The 16,394-nt window shown below is 45.8% G+C and overlaps 1 protein-coding gene across 6 annotated transcripts in view; it reads right to left on the bottom strand.

The window, feature by feature from the left end:
• Window positions 1-16,394, bottom strand: part of ADAMTS9 (ADAM metallopeptidase with thrombospondin type 1 motif 9) — an 86,204-nt gene that overhangs the window by 14,178 nt on the left and 55,632 nt on the right. For 5 of the 6 annotated variants that reach the window (XR_008731769.1, XM_055707381.1, XM_055707379.1 and 2 more), the window contains 2 exons: window positions 10,701-10,868; window positions 5,455-5,628 (listed from right to left, as the gene is read on the bottom strand). Coding sequence is in view for 5 of the 6 variants with exons in the window: in XM_055707381.1 (XP_055563356.1) it covers window positions 5,455-5,628; window positions 10,701-10,868 (342 nt within the window). In the remaining variant the exon portion in view is untranslated. The remainder of the gene's footprint in view (window positions 1-5,454; window positions 5,629-10,700; window positions 10,869-16,394) is intronic. The other variant, XM_055707382.1, reaches the window with a different exon arrangement.

Below are 16,394 nucleotides of genomic sequence, written 5' to 3' on the forward strand. Positions count from 1 at the left end.
CACCCCCCCCTTCCAAACTACACGCTGTCACACCTTGGCTGTGGCTGGTGTGGGGGACCCCCCCTCCCCAGTCCCTGCTGGTGGGCGAGCAGCAGCACTGTCCTGGCACGGTGTGAGGGCACGTCTCTGCAACTGCTGCGCTGGAGGCAGCTCTATGGGTTCGCTCTCTTTTAAACACTGTCCTGCTGGTATTAAGGGCAACCCGTGCTAGCTGAGCACAACTCTTCCCAGGGGCTTCTGGAGACTTTAAGGACTCGGTTCTTTCTCTTGGAAAAACCAGCCCGGCTGTGAGGCTGTGCTCCTGGGAATGGGTCTGCACTCAGAGCGCATCTTACAAAAAACACACATAAACCAAAATAAGTCAGCATAAGAGCAGCTGTCTGGATAAAACCCTATTTTCTTGAAGTTATCGCCTGTAATGGACTTCTAACACTTTCAACTAACAGGATTAACAAGGAGAAAAATGCATGAAAATAATCATTTTACATAACGTGCAGGAAATGTCTTCCCCTAAGGAAAAGGATAAAACATTCAATCACACCATCCCTATCTGCACAGTAACACTGTTTGAAGTCACCTAGGCTCGGAGGACTGTGCCAGTTTAATCTAGTTAAAGTCTCACCCTCCAAAAATCGTTTCCAGCCTCCCTGAAGCAGCTCCTACTTTCCTGGCTGGCCCACAACTAGCAAGATATTAGTGGGTTCAGCTAATTGTAAAACACAGGCACCGTCAGGCCCCCTTTCTGTAATTAGCTGTCAGAACCAAGACTGCAGATTCTGTGAGAACACTGAAAAATCAGATCAGTCCATGGCAGGAGCAGCAAACCAGAAGAGTTGCAGTGGGCGCAACATCATGTTGGTCGTAAATATTTAGTAACTGAGCAAAGTGGAGGGGGACGGGGAAGGAGAGGCAGCCCCACAAAGCAGCATTTATTCCGACAAAATAACTTAGAAGCTCTTAGGCAACAGTCAACATTGCAAAATCCGCAGTCTGCCAAAAGACCCCAAGGGCTTCGTGTGCTTTCAACCTTATTTACTCTCTTGCTTTAAGTCCTTGGAGTCAAGCTCCTTCTAGGTCTGTGCCGAAACACAGTGATCCTATGGGGGCTGGAGGAATTTGCTGGAGCACAATTTCCCCAGAGAGCAAACAAACTGTACTCTATTTGCCCTTCTCTGATATGTCCCTGTTATGCAAGTAAAATCTGAAAGGGGGTTGTTGCACGTCAGTAAGGCACCACTAGTGCTCCATCATCATGTAGCTTCCCTGAGCCCCCTCTTCTGAGGCACCGTGAACCCCAGCGTTCCTGCCCCCTGCCAACAAGGGACTCCCACGCAGGGGGAGTGGGCCCATGGGATGGATGCTCAAAGCTCTTGTCTCTGGTTTGCCATACATCAGCCCAGCACCTGGTCACCAGCACAGGGTGAATCATTCCAGCCCTCCACTACTCACAGACAAAGGAGGCACCTTGCAAGGAGTGGGAAGAAACAAGGCTGATTTTGTCTCCTCCTCTTAATGTATATTTAAGCCTAAATTTGCAAAGCACATTGGCTCTCCATTTTAAGAGGGTAAGCAATCTCTATGCCATCAATGCACCTTCTGACATTGGCCGTGAAGAGCCATCGTATCAGAAGCCCATCCTCATTTAAAATCATTAGTTGCTGATGACAGATTGACACTCTCAGGCACACACCAGCCTGCTTTGGGTTTCTCTGCAAATAACAGTTGTATGGCCAAATCAGCCTGAGCCAGCTCTGTGCATTTTGTCATCATCAGTAAATTAAAGCTTGATTATTTGTATTTTTTAGGGACAACTGGCAATTAAAATAATTCCACTGATATATTAAATATGGTTCGAAGACAGTGAGACCGCCATAAAATAAATCAAAGAGAAACACTGCAGAGGTTCCAATCAGCCACCCCAAGGTTATAAAACATCATTCATGTAGGAAGTGGACAGTTCAGCTAGCATGAAAAGGCTATTTTTCCTTTTAATATGGTGATAGATTTTGTATGAAATCTCATGTTCATGACTGATCTAAACCTCACATAAAACAGCAGGCCCAGGGTATAACAGCTATTGATAGCAAGAGCTGAAAAACAGGTCAGGCATTTGACAATATTTGTCTCTTTTGCCTCATTTCCCAAATTCTGAACTATTTTCCTGGCAGTTCAAATTAAGGACCATTTCAAGCACTTCTGCAACTGTTTCAGAAGAGTAATAATAGCAATTAAAAAAAATCCCAAAGGCATTGCTTTGCAAAAGCATTAATTGTTTTCTTTTTTTTAAAAAAAAACCAAAATCTGACACGGAGATGAAATGAAACCCCATGCCATGAACACTTCAAACACGCCTTGGGTAACTCTGCAATCCTAATCAGGCAAGGATGGCACAATTTCCCCCAAATGGCAAATGTCAAAGATTCAAGAACTGAATTGCAACTGCCAGAGTCAGTGTCCTTCCACAGAAGTTCATAAAAAGCCTCACCAAATCCTTCTCTCTCCCAGTTTTCCCTTTTGCTTTGTGACCGTGGTCTGAATTTTACTTTGACATTAGCAAGGCCCTTTCTACTGACTCTCTTCTCCCTGGTGTGGGCACTGAGAACAACTAATTAATGGTGTTACACCAAGAGAGCAATAAATGGTTCCCCATAAGTTCCCTATTCCTTTTCATTGGCAAGACTAACTTTTTTCTAAACAACAAGAAGGAAGAACAATAAAAATCCCCCCTCTCAACAGATTCCCTTTAAAGATAAGAAATCAAGAACAAGACAGCACTGGGATGTTATTTTACATCCCGCCTTTCATGTCAATTAGGGTTCATTGCTGTTCCCTGCTCAGAGAATACTAATGCAATCTGCCTCCTCACTATAAATAACACGCAGCCAGTACTTGTGGCTGGGGAGAAGGTGCTATTCCTTTTTTTCCGAGGTACATCAGAACAAAATAAGTGCTCAGAGGAAGAGTGGCTTGGAGTCAGCCAAGGAGGCGAGCTCACATTGGGCATGTCATGCATGTTTCTATTAATGATTATATATGGGTGAGGACACTTCCAGCCCACATCCCTAGCAAAGCTCCCCTGGGAGAAAAAACAAACAAACAAACAAAAAATCTTTGTAACATGTTAAATATTTCCCAGTGCAATGGGAAGCTCTGGAAAACTTAGGAAAACATCAGCACCCACTTCCCACCGAGGGCTTGCTAGGGCAGGGGCCTCTTACCACTGGTTTGAAAAGTTGCAGAAATAAGAGAAAGAAGGTGAAAGGATGGGTAGGAGCTAATTACAGGGCTAATTAAACTGTTGGGTAAGGACTGCAACTGCATGCTGTTTGGTGACCTACTTTGCTGCCTGTAAATGTATTAGCTGAAGAAATTTAAGGGGCTCTGTAAAAGCAAAAGTTCATTGCAAGGAACTTGCTGGAGCCCCTCAGCCATTCCTACGTTTCTTTTCCAGGCTGGGATGCTTCCATTGGGTACCACTGCTTGGTCAGCTCAGCTTCACTCCCTGTTGCTTCCCATCACACCTCGGCTCCCTGGCAGGTGGGAACGGGGCACAGACCCCCCCGGCCTCTTGTGCTGCTGGCTGCATTACACAGGATTATAAACCCAGCTTCCCAGTGCTGCTGAGACCGAGGAGATGAAGATAAACTTGTTTGTACCACCCCCGTCAGGCCAAGGTACCACGGGCAGGGGGATATCAATAAAGTCATGCACCCGCTGCCTGCAGTCTGGGGTGCTCTCGCAGTAAGGAGCCATGAACGAGCCCGTAGGGAAGGATGACAGCAAAGCAGGCGCTGCCTTAACCTTGATTTTTTTTTTCTTGCTGCGGTGAAAAAGTTGTGCAGCCTCTGCATGCGTGAGATGCTTTTTCTCTCATCATTAAAATTGCTTTTCCTATCCTCCTCCTTTTTTTCTTTCCTTTTTTTATTTTCTTTTTTCTTTTTAGTGGCACAATAAAGGCAGGCTCTGGAAGTGTCTGCGAACACCAAGGCTTTGAGCTGGAACCTGGCAGTGCCTCTCCATCTTTTTTTAATGGAGCAGGAGGCCCTGCCTTGCATTTACACCATGGCCTCTTTACACTGTCTTGGCAGAGGAAGGGTCCTCGGCCAGTTTGGTCCCCCTTCCACACCTCCCTGGGCCACGCAGGAGCAATATAAAAGCAGCCTGACTGCCAAGGAAAGCCGGATCCCCGTTCGATGCATAGTTCTTCTGCTCCCCGGTTGTGCACACTGCAGGCACCAGGGCAACCAGGATCAGGTTCTGATCGTGCACCCCCAGAAGACCTTTGCTGTTGAAAGGGTGCAGGATTGAGTCCCTGCTGCTCTGCCACCGGGACCAGCAATGGTTTTGCAGGGAGGCTGATGCACCTGGCATGGGAGGATCCTCTGCCCCTCTCCATCCCCGGCATCCCCATGGAGGGTCCATGATGAGCACTCCCTTTCTCCCTAGGTGACGAGGACATCCCCTCCATAGGAGTGGTTGCCTCTTCTGCAGTCTGTGTGACGCAGGAGTCAGCTCCCCAGAGCTGGAAGCTCCATGGCTTTTCCCAGTTCCAAGGCTGGCAGTCCCTGGACAGCAGTGAAGAGTCTGGGACAGTGGGAGAGGGATAGAGAACTGGGGCAGGACTCTCACCCAGGGATTGTTAAAAATGGAACGAAACCAGAGAGAAAATAATCATTTCAGTGCCTGGTCTGAACTCTCTCTGCCAAAATGGCTGTGCGCTCAAAGCCTGCCACAGCACCCTGCGGGCAGCTGGTGCGAGGGCTCCTCCTGAACCCCTTCCTCCTGCCTGGAGCTCCCTTGTCCTCCTGCCACCCCCTCAGCCTCCGGCCCACCCATCATCCACACTGCAGGCGAGTTAGAGCCGCTCCCAGAACCACTGGAGCAGCAGCTATATCCCCTGCTCCAGCTTAAGGGCTGGGTTTGCTGGGGGCTGATCCTGGTCATTTGGAAAAGCACTGTGTCCCATGGGAGACCTCATCTCAGCGCTGCTCGTGGCTCGACAGAAAGCATGGACCAGGGGCGTCATGAAAGGAGAGAGAGGTCAGAAGGAGCTGGGGTAACGGGGCACTATCAACATCCCCAATTCCTCCGAACCCACAGGCACAGTGGAGCGGCACGGCAGGGCTCAGCCTCTGGGATCAGCCCCAAATCCGCCCTATCCAAACCCTGCTCAATATTTGCATAGGTCCCAGCCAAACGCAGGGCGGCACGAAGCAATAAATTAACCCTACAGAGGTATTTCTCAGCTCCCCCTTCCAGCCAGCACTCATGAGCATTTCCTCTGGTTTTTTTTTGTTTTGTTTTGACAAGCCTGGGGTTGCAACCCCAATCCCCCGGCCCTCCGGCAGCGACCTCTGCCTCGGTGGCCCCCGTCCCCAGCATCCTCCCGTGTGGCACGCTTGAGAGCACAAGTGACGTGACCCCAGGGAAGGGCGAAGGGGGGACGCCACTTACCGCCTGCCATTCGCCGGCTGCCCAGCGGTGCGTGGGGCACTCGGGGAGGTGGCAGTCCCGCTGCGAGGAGGGCCGGCTGGCCGGGTCACACTCTGCCTCCTCGGCCGCCTTCGGGGTGCCGCTGTGGCACTGCACCGCACGGCGCTGGACACCCCGGCCACAGGACGCTGAGCACTGCAGGAAGGGATGGAAGGTGAGTGGTGGTCCCTGTCGCAGCCACCATGGTAAGTTCCTGCGGTTCACCCTGTGCTCTGGGCAGGGAGAGCAACGCTCTAACACCGGTGTTTAAACTTACAGGTGCGGCTTTTTGTTGCACAAGGGAAAATTTTTGCAAGGGCAGAGCAGACAGGCTAAAATCCCTGCTCTGCTGAAGCCAGTGGGAATTTTTGCTGTTAGCTTTAGTGGGGTCAGGATTTCCCAGCCAGGATTTTTATTGCAAAAACCTCTGGAGATAACGGCACTGCTAAACCATCACAACACACGAGAGGTGGCGAGGCTCTGTATATTACTTCTCAGGCACTCGGCTCAAAAAAGTAGTAGTTCAAAATATATCAAATGCCACAAATGGAGTGGACTTTAATGAAAAGCAAACCTGAATAACAGAAGCAAGTCTGTAGAAGTAGAGAGGTAAAGGCATGATACAGCTGGGATTTCTTTCAGCATGCATCTAAACATGCACATGCACACAAGCCAGGACATAATGTTAGTTTGTGAAAACAAATGTCTTTAAAATTAACTGCATTTCCTATTTCCTTAATTACACTGTGGGCACATTTCTCTCCACTTCTAGGCACAGCAAGAAAAGCCTGGATTTCTCTGTTTCTCAGACAACTTCAAATTATTATCTACACTACAATGCTTTTAAAAGCTTGTTTTTTCTTTCATGCAACATTTCTTAGTATTGTGACTGCACACTGTAATATGTTTAGCAGTACTTAGAAGTCCCTCTGGTACGGATTCTGCCTGGCTAGTATACTGTATAGATTTGGAATAAAGAGAATTTGCATTCATAGAAGAAAGCGTGTAAAAATCAAAGGTATGCATGTAAAACACAGCTATTACGATTAACCATTTCCTGAATTAACAACTAATATAAACAACCTTATTAATACGCCGGGAACTAAGAAAACAAGTTTACAGTCCGTTATTGCAATACCCATAAAAGCGAGCCTTCTTAAGGCAGGGAATTAAGCGGTGCCTAACAGGGAAGCAATTCTCTTCTGCAGAGTATTCCTCCGTAATGCTCTGTTTGCTTTACTATCCAAATGCCCCATAAAGCCAAGAGGGCCAAAGAAAAGCTGACTGTGACTATTTGCCTGGCTTCAGATATGTGTAAGAGGGTGGGAGTTTTTTGGTGTAACTTTTGAAAGCAGCAGTGAGATTTCTGTCACTGGTGATGCAAATGCTTCCCATATGCTGCGCTGCCTCCTTGTGATTAACGGCACTGTTTGGGCTACACATTCCATAGGGGACAGTTAAACTGAATAACGGCCACAAACTTGGAGAAACATATACGCCAGGATGCATACCATGCTGTAAAATGCCTTTTGGTTTGCATTTATCACCCACCCAAAAAGCACATGCCCGGGTGCATTGTGATGAGGGAGAGCAAGTCGCACTGTGGCTCTGTCACGGGGGGCTGTGCTGCGTGTGACAGACCAGCAGAGTGGGTCTGGGTCTGGGGGGGGTCCCTGGCTGTGCTGGGCAAAGCATGGCACCGGGCAAAGCTGTCAGCTCATCCCACCACGTGCCTGGGCAAAACTTTACCCCTGTGTAAACCCATTAAGATCGGTGCCGCACCCTGACCGAATCGGTGGGAGGACTTGCAGTGGGGGAGTGAGCCCCCCCAGAACCCCAGGCCAGGGCTGCCACGTCCAGGACTGTCCCTTGGAAGAGCTCTGAGCTGCCCTCCTGCAAGCGAGCAAGCAAGCAAAGAGGTTTTCCTTGAGTTAATTGCAAGGATGTGTGTAGGGGAGGCTTTCCCTAGCTGAATGGGCTTTCTAAGTTCACTCGGTGGCCAGCTGCCACAATGCCATCCAGCCACATCCCGGGAGAAAGAAATCCTAGCGCATCCCCAGCCCGAGAAGCTGAAGCTGCAGGTGAGGCCAGCTCTGGGGCCACAGGAGGGCTGTGGTGGGGTAAGGGCTGGTGAGGTTGGCGAGGTGGGACCACGGGAGTTTTCCCAGTGGATCGAGGCATCTCCTGTGGGATGCTTCCTCCTGCAGCCCAGGCTAAAGCATCAGCATTGCCATGGCTCCGGCTGGGTTTATGGCTGGCTTCAAAATAACCCCGGTATGCTCTGTTACAGAGGTGGGTTTTAACACCATTTTTATCCTGGCTATTTTAATCCAGAATGCTGGTCAGCCAGCCTGTGTCTACTTCGGGGGAATAGAGCTGGCTGGCACAGCCAGAGGATACTCAGTTTGGGGCAGCCGACCTTTGCTGTATTTAAATATTCCTGTATGGGATGCCACGAGCCAGGCAGCCTGCTTGTCCTTCCAGGGGAGTCTATACATTCCCAGGAGCGCTCCTTTCTCCGCTGGGAGTCAATCACCAAATTGCCGAGTGCCAGCTCAGCTCTGGAGAAGCTCTACCTATGTTTTTAGGCAGGGCTGGATTTCCGCCTGTAGCTGAAATATGTAAATATCAGACAGCAGAATAAACATTGGTATTTTTGCTAAGTGAAAGGTAAATGGCCATAATTGATACCACTTAGGAGATGCAAAACATTAAATCTGACATTTCAGTGCAGACACAAGCACAGTTAGAACTTGGAGAAAAAGCCTCATTTCTTCCCTTCTGATTATTACGGATATATTAAAAACACTTTGCTGCAGGAAAGTGGATTCATAACAATGTAGAAAAGAATTACCCAGTTGAATACTCTGAATACAAAACATTCAGAGGGAAAAAATACGGGAACCAGAGAACCAGCCTAGCCAGCTGCTGACAAGGACTCATTTTTAACTATTCCTGTATTTTTTTAATCCTGATTTTTTTAATCATTCCTTTTCCCAAAAGGAAAAAACAAACCACATGCAGGCACATGTCCTGTGTATATAAGGTGACAAGGAGGATGCACTTTTAAAGGAAAACCTTGCCTTATTTCTCACGCAGACTTTTGCTTGCTTACCCAGGACAAAAGGCAACCAGTCCACAGCTGCTCAGATTTGGGATTATCTTTCAGAGGCAATTAGACCCTCAGAAAGCTTTTTTTGATAGTATTTAAGTGCAAACTCATCATGGCTCCTATCTTCAACAGTGGCACTGGTGATGGGGAAGGTGACACAGAGTTTCCATGCCCATTTAACTCCTGGTCTACCGCATATCCAGTGCTAAACCCCTGCCTGTTTCATAGTTTTCATGAGAAGTTCAGCACCTAAATCCACCACAGCTCTAAGGCATCAAATCTGTTGCAAAGCTGTGCAAGCCCTGCGCGCCTCTCGCAGGGACAGCCACTGCCAGTGCTCCAAACTTCTGACAGCCCCAGCTCTTCATCGGTCACGGGCAAAGAGACGCCGCCAGCACCAGCGAGGGTCAGGGTGCCAGGAAGCCATGTCAGAGCATTTCAGGTGCCTTTAAAGAGCCCAGTGTGATTGATGTTGCAGAGTGAGCCTTTCCACCCCTTTATTTTTCCCCCAAGCAAGATGCCGGCTGGCTGAGCCCATACAGCATCAGGGAGCTGGGCTGAGGAGCTACCCCTGGAAATGCGCTGCCTGTTCTTAGCCTTATTGCTAGCATACAAATATTTCTTAATTGCCTAGTCACAAGAGATTACCTCAGGCCATAAATCACCTCATCCGCCGATTAACTTGGGTTTCTTTCTCCACTTGCATAAAATTAACTCTGAACATGCGGTGGAATAGTGGGAATTTTAAAACACGCACTTTTATCAATTAACATTAGTGTATTTTAATGCAATCGACAGATCATTACATTATGTTTACAGCTATTAGCTATAAAAAATGGCTTTCAGGAGCAGTCACTTTAAACAAGGCGCAAATCGACTATGACAAGACTATCTAATGGCCTCGTTTCTTTTCAGTCTAGCTTTCTGTATAAAATTGAGGACTCAAGTCTTGCAGGTCATAAAGGTAATAATATTGACTTAATTTCCAACAGAGGAGCAGCACCGTGCATTTGGCAGGGCTACCTGGGTGCTCCCAGCCATACCCTGGGTAAGGGACCCAGACCTCAGGAACTGAACCTCCATGGTGAAGGTGCCCTCAGCCCTTTACACACCTAAAGGTAACTACTCCCATCCTATGAATTCAAAGGTAAGCATTACAACAAATACTAGTCTGAAAACAATCATAGAACATCGATGGGTTTATTGTCTTTTTTAATAGGTGACATTAAACAACAGTATGCTGTCCTAGTCCTAGCATTTGTGTGTGTGCCTGTGGCAATGTTAGTGGTTTATCTTTCAGGGAACTTGCATACAGTGAGAAGTGGTGTTTTGTACCTTAATTTGGAAGACAGACTGCATGAGAACATTATGTTTTACAAGTTAACAGTTCATTTAGTCCGAGATTTTCAATAATTCTGCTGATTAGCACACTAATGAGGTAGAGGGAGAAGCAAGGTTCAGAGATAAAAATTTGATGCAGCAGATTCAATGTGATGACAAAGACGTTATTTTCAGGAAAACAAGGGTTCAAGGTATGCTTTCAGCAAACAAGACACTTAATAACGCCAAGCACTTTCACATTTCCAGCAGCCTCTGCTCTATGCATCAGTGTCTGACTTTTTAATGAAGCAAAATCAAGTGATGAGCTTGTTAAGAAACAAAAGGTAGTGAAAAGCATTTTTAATGAACAGCTCTGATTATTTTTTAGGCTTTCCCAGGAAGCTGATAAAATTACTTTCAGTTTTCTCAAGACTCAGGAAGATTTTGCTTGGAATGTGACACATTTAAATAATAACGGTATTACAAGCATGAATAACTAGTAGGTTCTCTTTAATATTATATACTAATGCCTTTTCTAGCAGAAACTTAAAATGTACAAGGAATTTGCTTTCAGATAGACAGTAAAAGCAAGTTGCCACATTTTTAGCTGGTACAAATCAGTGGTGCTCCACTGCTGTCCATGAAGTTACGCTGCTTTACAGCACCTGAGGATCTGCCCCAAAACTTTTACCCTTGCAAAATTAAAGAGGACAGAAGCAATGGGAAAACCAGCTTCTAACCAATTTGATGGAGGAATAATATCAAAGGGTGCAAAAAGGTGTACAGTGCGTCTCACCTGTCCCCAATCTCCTGCTTTCCACTTCGGACATCTGCCCCCTCTGCATTTCTTTTGCATGTTGGGCTTAGCAAGGTGCTTGCAATAATCTTCTTCTACATGCCTCCCTTCCTTTGACAAACAGTACACACTGCGGTGCTTTTGGCCCCTTCCACAGGAGACAGAACACTGTAAATATAAAGTAACAACAGATCAGTTTCCATGCAGGGCCACCTACGTGGTTATATATGGGCCATGCTACCCAGGGCATTTTCTTTTAAGTGGACCAAAAAGCCCATCCCCAGGTCCCCGGCAGCCTACGCAAAGCTTGAGGGGGATACAGAAGGGCAGAATTTAACCACTGGAAATGCTCCCATTTGCACTGAATATTGCATGATATTCTTAGTCAAAGCCCCCCAAAATGTCAATATCAAAACAGAGAAAGCAGCTGACATTCAGCAGGGATAACAGGCTGGATTCCTAGCATTGCTCCAGTGGTTTCAAAGGAGCAGAGTCATCTTACAGGGATCAAGGCAGGAGCCCTCAGTATCTGCTTAGGAGGACTTGAAAGAACCATTTCCATTTACTTTGGTACAAAGGGAGGTCAAATGTTGGTAAATCAGGAAAGTGAAGTGTGATATACACCTTCACAGAGGAAAATAAGTGAACAAAGGACAAGATGGAAGACAAAAGTGCATCTTTCCATGTCCTTCGTAATAAAGCTCATGGTTGTTTTACCAATGTAGGCTGATTTTTTTTTTTTTTTAACTAAACAGACTGAAACCAGGACATGCTCATCCTTAAGATTTATGCATTTTGAAAACAACTCAGAAGGTGGCAAGAAGGCAGAGCCTGAAGAATCAAAGCAAAAAGCAAACCAGCAGGTATGTTAGCTGTAAGCTTTGTAGTGAAGCAACTAATTTCAACCTCCCTCTGCAGGTTCACTGAACTTTTTCAAATGTGACCACTTCTGGCATGCAAACCCCAAGCAACTTCACTTTGATTTCAGATTAGTCTCCTCCAAAAGATTTAGGAATCAAAGGGGTCTGGAATCACGACAAGAATTTAATATGACAGTTTCGTGTAGAACAAGCCTCTTACTCAGCATGATGCACCCAGAGACTCAGCTTCAATTTCTTCATTACACATTATGCAAGTCATTACATACTATGTCATAAGCATCCTGGTTTAATCCTTGGGCACAAACACACTGTTTCAACCATTTTTCAACATAAAATGTTTTGCTTTCTTTTCAGAATGCAGGAAACATGCAGAGATGAGGCTTCTACCTTCATTTTGGAACTCCATCAGTATATTTCCTAAGAAATAAATTATAGCCTGAGCTCTTCCCAGCCTATGAATACATTCGAAATCTAAAAAACTACAATTTATATATGTAGCAGTTCTGGAAGATCCATTAGAATAGAAGTTGGCATATACATTTACAGCTGTGATTATTTTAAATTACAGCCCTACTTCCAATGCATTCAGCCCCTATTGTGTTAAGAGGTACACACAGAACCAGTGAGAGTAGTAACTTGCTTCGAAATCATAGGGAAAACTTCAGACCAATGTGGAAAGAAATGGGTGTAACTTAACAAGATCAGACATTGCTGTTTAAAAGCTTGTATAAGCTATGTCCTGAAAAAGCCACTTTCCTGCTGCAAGGCTGTTACAGGCTGAGAAAAGGTAGCTGATGTCCTCTGTGATCAACAGGGTTTCAGGGCCACTAATGATGCTCCTCCAAGAGGTGGGGAAGCCAGGTGAGCCTCCGGCAGGGATGGCTGCCTCTGAGTTTTCCTGAGCCCAGATGCAATTTCAAGACAGGCTAAAAAACCCCAGCGAGCAACATTCAACCTTGCACTGAGAAACAGAGGGAATTCTGTCCCCTGTTTCAAAACAAGACTTCCATGAGTTACCCAGGTTCATAAACTTCACGTCTTTCTTTAGTATCAACAGAAAAAAGATTGAGTGAATGTTATCTTATTTTTATAAGCCTTCAAATTCCATCAGAAGTTCATTTTTTTCATTCTCCCTGCATCTCTCCCCAGGCAACGAACGTCAGCAGCGAGAAGAAACTGTCAAATCCTTCTGAACCGAGTTGTAAACTTCTAATACTTTCATCCATTTACTGTCTTTGGACTAAACGCCAACACCGATATTTCCACAAAATTCAAGTGCTCCTCAGTAAGTGCTCTCCATGCAGGTCGATGCCACATTACTGTGACAGCCAAAGCTAAAACATAAATTCATAGACCTCATCAGGACTCTCTCTTGCCCCACATACCAAGCCAGTACAGCCTAGCACATCTTTTCTCTAATTTAAAAAATACATTGGATCCAGTATTTATCCCAAGGGAAGAATAACTGTATCATGCAATAAAACAAGAACAGTTCTGGGGACCTGAAGTCGGTTGATAAGTATTTGATCTCACAAATAATGTGGTGCTAGTCATTTCCAAAATTATTATTCCCCTTTTACAAATTGCTTAACTTGGGCGTGGAGCCTGATTCTGACATTTATCTCGTGATCAAAGAAGACTGCATGCATACCTTGGTGCACTCAGAGGTTGAGGCATAATTTCCCTAATTTTGTTAATACTTAAATGTAATTCCCAAGATGCTGGAATTAATCATTTCTATGTCTGTCTTTAATACAAATCAAATTTAGGCAGCTGTGCATTTTTAGATCTAAACCACTCATTTGCTCTCATGCACATGTGAGTTATGATCTCATTTGCACTGACAGAAAAAAAAAAGTCTAACATAACCAAGTATCAGAGACTGAAAATTCCTTTGCAAAGAGTCTACTTCATAACTGCCTTCTAATACATCTTAGGTATTTCCAGCTTTTATTTGGCACGTAGTTTTGAAGCATGTGTGAGCCACATGCAGAAAATAATTTACCCAAAATTTACTCAAAGCCCAAAACAGTGGGCTTCGTCTCAACGCCATATGACTTAAGGAAGCAACACACATAGCTACTGCCATCAGCCTCATCATTTATTTTCGACCCTGAAGAAACTTTGAATTTTACCAGCAGGACTCTTCATCACTGCAAACGCTGCCACCCACTTATGGTATCTTTCAGTGCCATGGTGAGGTAAGCTTTGACCTTGCTTTCTTTAAAACATCTGAATAGAACAGACAAAACCACTCTTTTCATATTTTTCTTTTTTTTTTTCTTGACTTCTTTTCTATCCTCCCCCCCTGTAGAAAATAATTCCAAGTCCTGCGGATGGACAGGTGGCTCTTTGTGCAATAGCAGCCTCATCCAAGGTTCTTTGCAAGTCAACAGAAAGACTTCTATTGGTTTTAATCACCTCTGGATCCAGCCCTGAAGGTGTAACCGAGGTACCGTATTGACCTTTTTCGCTAACCAGCTTCCTACAGTTGAGGATCACATGCACTTGGGCATGCCCATGGTCAACCCATCCCTGCCTCCACTCCAGAGTGGGAAAACATTGCTCTGAAATGCTGTTTCCAGCCTGTCATGGAGGCACAGCAGCAAACAACACCCCTGGGTGAACCTGGGAGGATAGCCAGGCATGGAGGATGGTGTGAGAACACCACACTATGTTGTTTCTTAGAAATAACCAAGCTTATTGTGGCACATAAAATAATATAGGAATACTATTTCAAAAAACAGCTATAGCCGGTACACTAAAGGATCTGTAAACCTTCCTCTTGTTATTATCTTTATTATCTCCTAAAATCACCACAAATCACACCTGGCGCTTTATATGGAGAATAAGAACAAAAGAACTTTCCTAAGAGCATTAAGATCAAAGCATTTGAGCACAGATTTAAGGGGTTTATGTTTATGGCATAATTCGTTTTGTTAACATGCCAAGAACCAGGGATTGGCACGCTGGTGATTTTTTCAAATAAATACACTGCCTAGTTTAAATAAAGGAAAGGAAAAAGTTTAAATAAATAGGACAAAAATATTTCCCTATCAACTGTTTCCAGAAAGGTCAGAACACGATGCTAAATATCTCCTACAAGGCATCACTCTGCTCCAGCACAGCGGCAAGCTTGTGTTTTTGTTTCCACAAAAATTTGTTTTTTGTTTCAGAGTTCAGGAATGAGGAAGATTATTCTGTTTTACCAAGCACATGCAAACTGCTTTAAACTAAACCTTGCTGCACATCCTACTCTGATATTTTGGAAGATGACAGTCTATCTTGTTCATTAAGATCTCTCTAAAATAGAAAGGCTGCTACTTGATTCACTAGGCTGGTAGCAGGAAAAACCCAGAGTATGTACCCCAAAAGCTCTTAAAAACTTGTAGAAAATTTCTGGCTGGCTGATCCCAGGTTCTGACCCTCCTGTGGGGAGACCATGACCTGCTCTTCTGCACTGGGAGCTCGTACTGGGGCTGTGCCGCTGCCAGGCTGGGGGCTGGTACCCAAAGGGTGCAACAGCCCCGGGCAGAAATGAGCAAATCTTGGTGAAAAGAGGCAGCACAAAACAGTCAAGGCAAAACTGTGCATTGAAGGGGCAGTTCAACATGAGGCAGAAAAGCAAACCACCTGCAAGAACCTGGGGACATTCTCCCCCAAAAGTGAAGGTTTTCAGAAAATGCTGTTAGACCGCTTTTCCAGGCCTCTCAAGCATCAGCCAACGATTTGGGAGGTATTTAAGATAATGAATGCAAGCTGCGGTGATCACCAAGTGAATTCCCAAAGATAGGTATGCTCCGATAGCTCACCAAGGGCAGGGCTGGGGCTGGGAAGAATTAGACTAAATATGGCTTTATCAGATTCTGCCAGGAGCAACTTTTTGGAGGAAATTAAAATCAATCCTTGTAGGTTTAGATTTCCACACATTAAGGATTATATGGAAAGTAAGCGCTCGTAAGTAAGGCCTTGTTCATCCTTTCCAACAATCTGAGCTGAAACATGTGCTGGATGAAATAAAGGAGAAAAGCGAGAGAGCCCTACCGTGCGTTACAGCCCCTGTCCATGGGGGGCTGTGCTCCTGGATGTCAGTAAACTCCTGCAACTCCGAGCAGAGCCCAACCACGCACCCTTGTCCTTACATTTCAGCATCCTATTAGTCTCCATCAGCCCGTACTATAACTCACACTGCTGCTATCCGACGCTGAGATCACAGCCCTGTGACTTCTGCACCTCTGAAGTCTCTCGAGCACCAGGGACATCAGCAGACACACTGCCAAGGAAAGCCCGGATCCCTCCTCTCCGGCTGGACCTTTACCAGAAGTCTTAAAATGACTTTGTGTGTTATCCAGCAACAGCAGCTCTGTGCCATCCAAACTTGTTAGCCTCACAACAAGGTATTTTAGCAGGTAACTCCCTCGGCTTCAGCGAGACAAGCAACAGGCTTAAAACAGGGGCGCAGCTCCATGCCATGGTTTCTCCCGTGGCTGCAGCACTTTAGGAAGTATTTGTTGCTACTGTGAGACCCTGTTCCTTCCACCAATCTGTTTTAGTGTGGGCTCACCCCTGGTGCATCGGCACAGTGAGAAGCCCATGCCTGCGGGGTGGGAACACAGTGGGATTCACCCAGCCCGGCTTTCCTTCCCTGCAAAGCTGTGAGCGGGAGCCATACCTTAACGCGGCCAGCTGCCGAGAGCACGTGGTCATGGCGATTTTAGCTGGTACAAAGCCAGAAAATCCATCTGATTTTTGTGCTTTTAAGAGGGAAAAGTGGTCTCTACATTCAAGGGAGGGCAACTGGACCTGAGACCTG

Source organism: Falco cherrug, chromosome 4, assembly GCF_023634085.1.
Source record: "Falco cherrug isolate bFalChe1 chromosome 4, bFalChe1.pri, whole genome shotgun sequence".
Taxonomy (NCBI): domain Eukaryota; kingdom Metazoa; phylum Chordata; class Aves; order Falconiformes; family Falconidae; genus Falco; species Falco cherrug.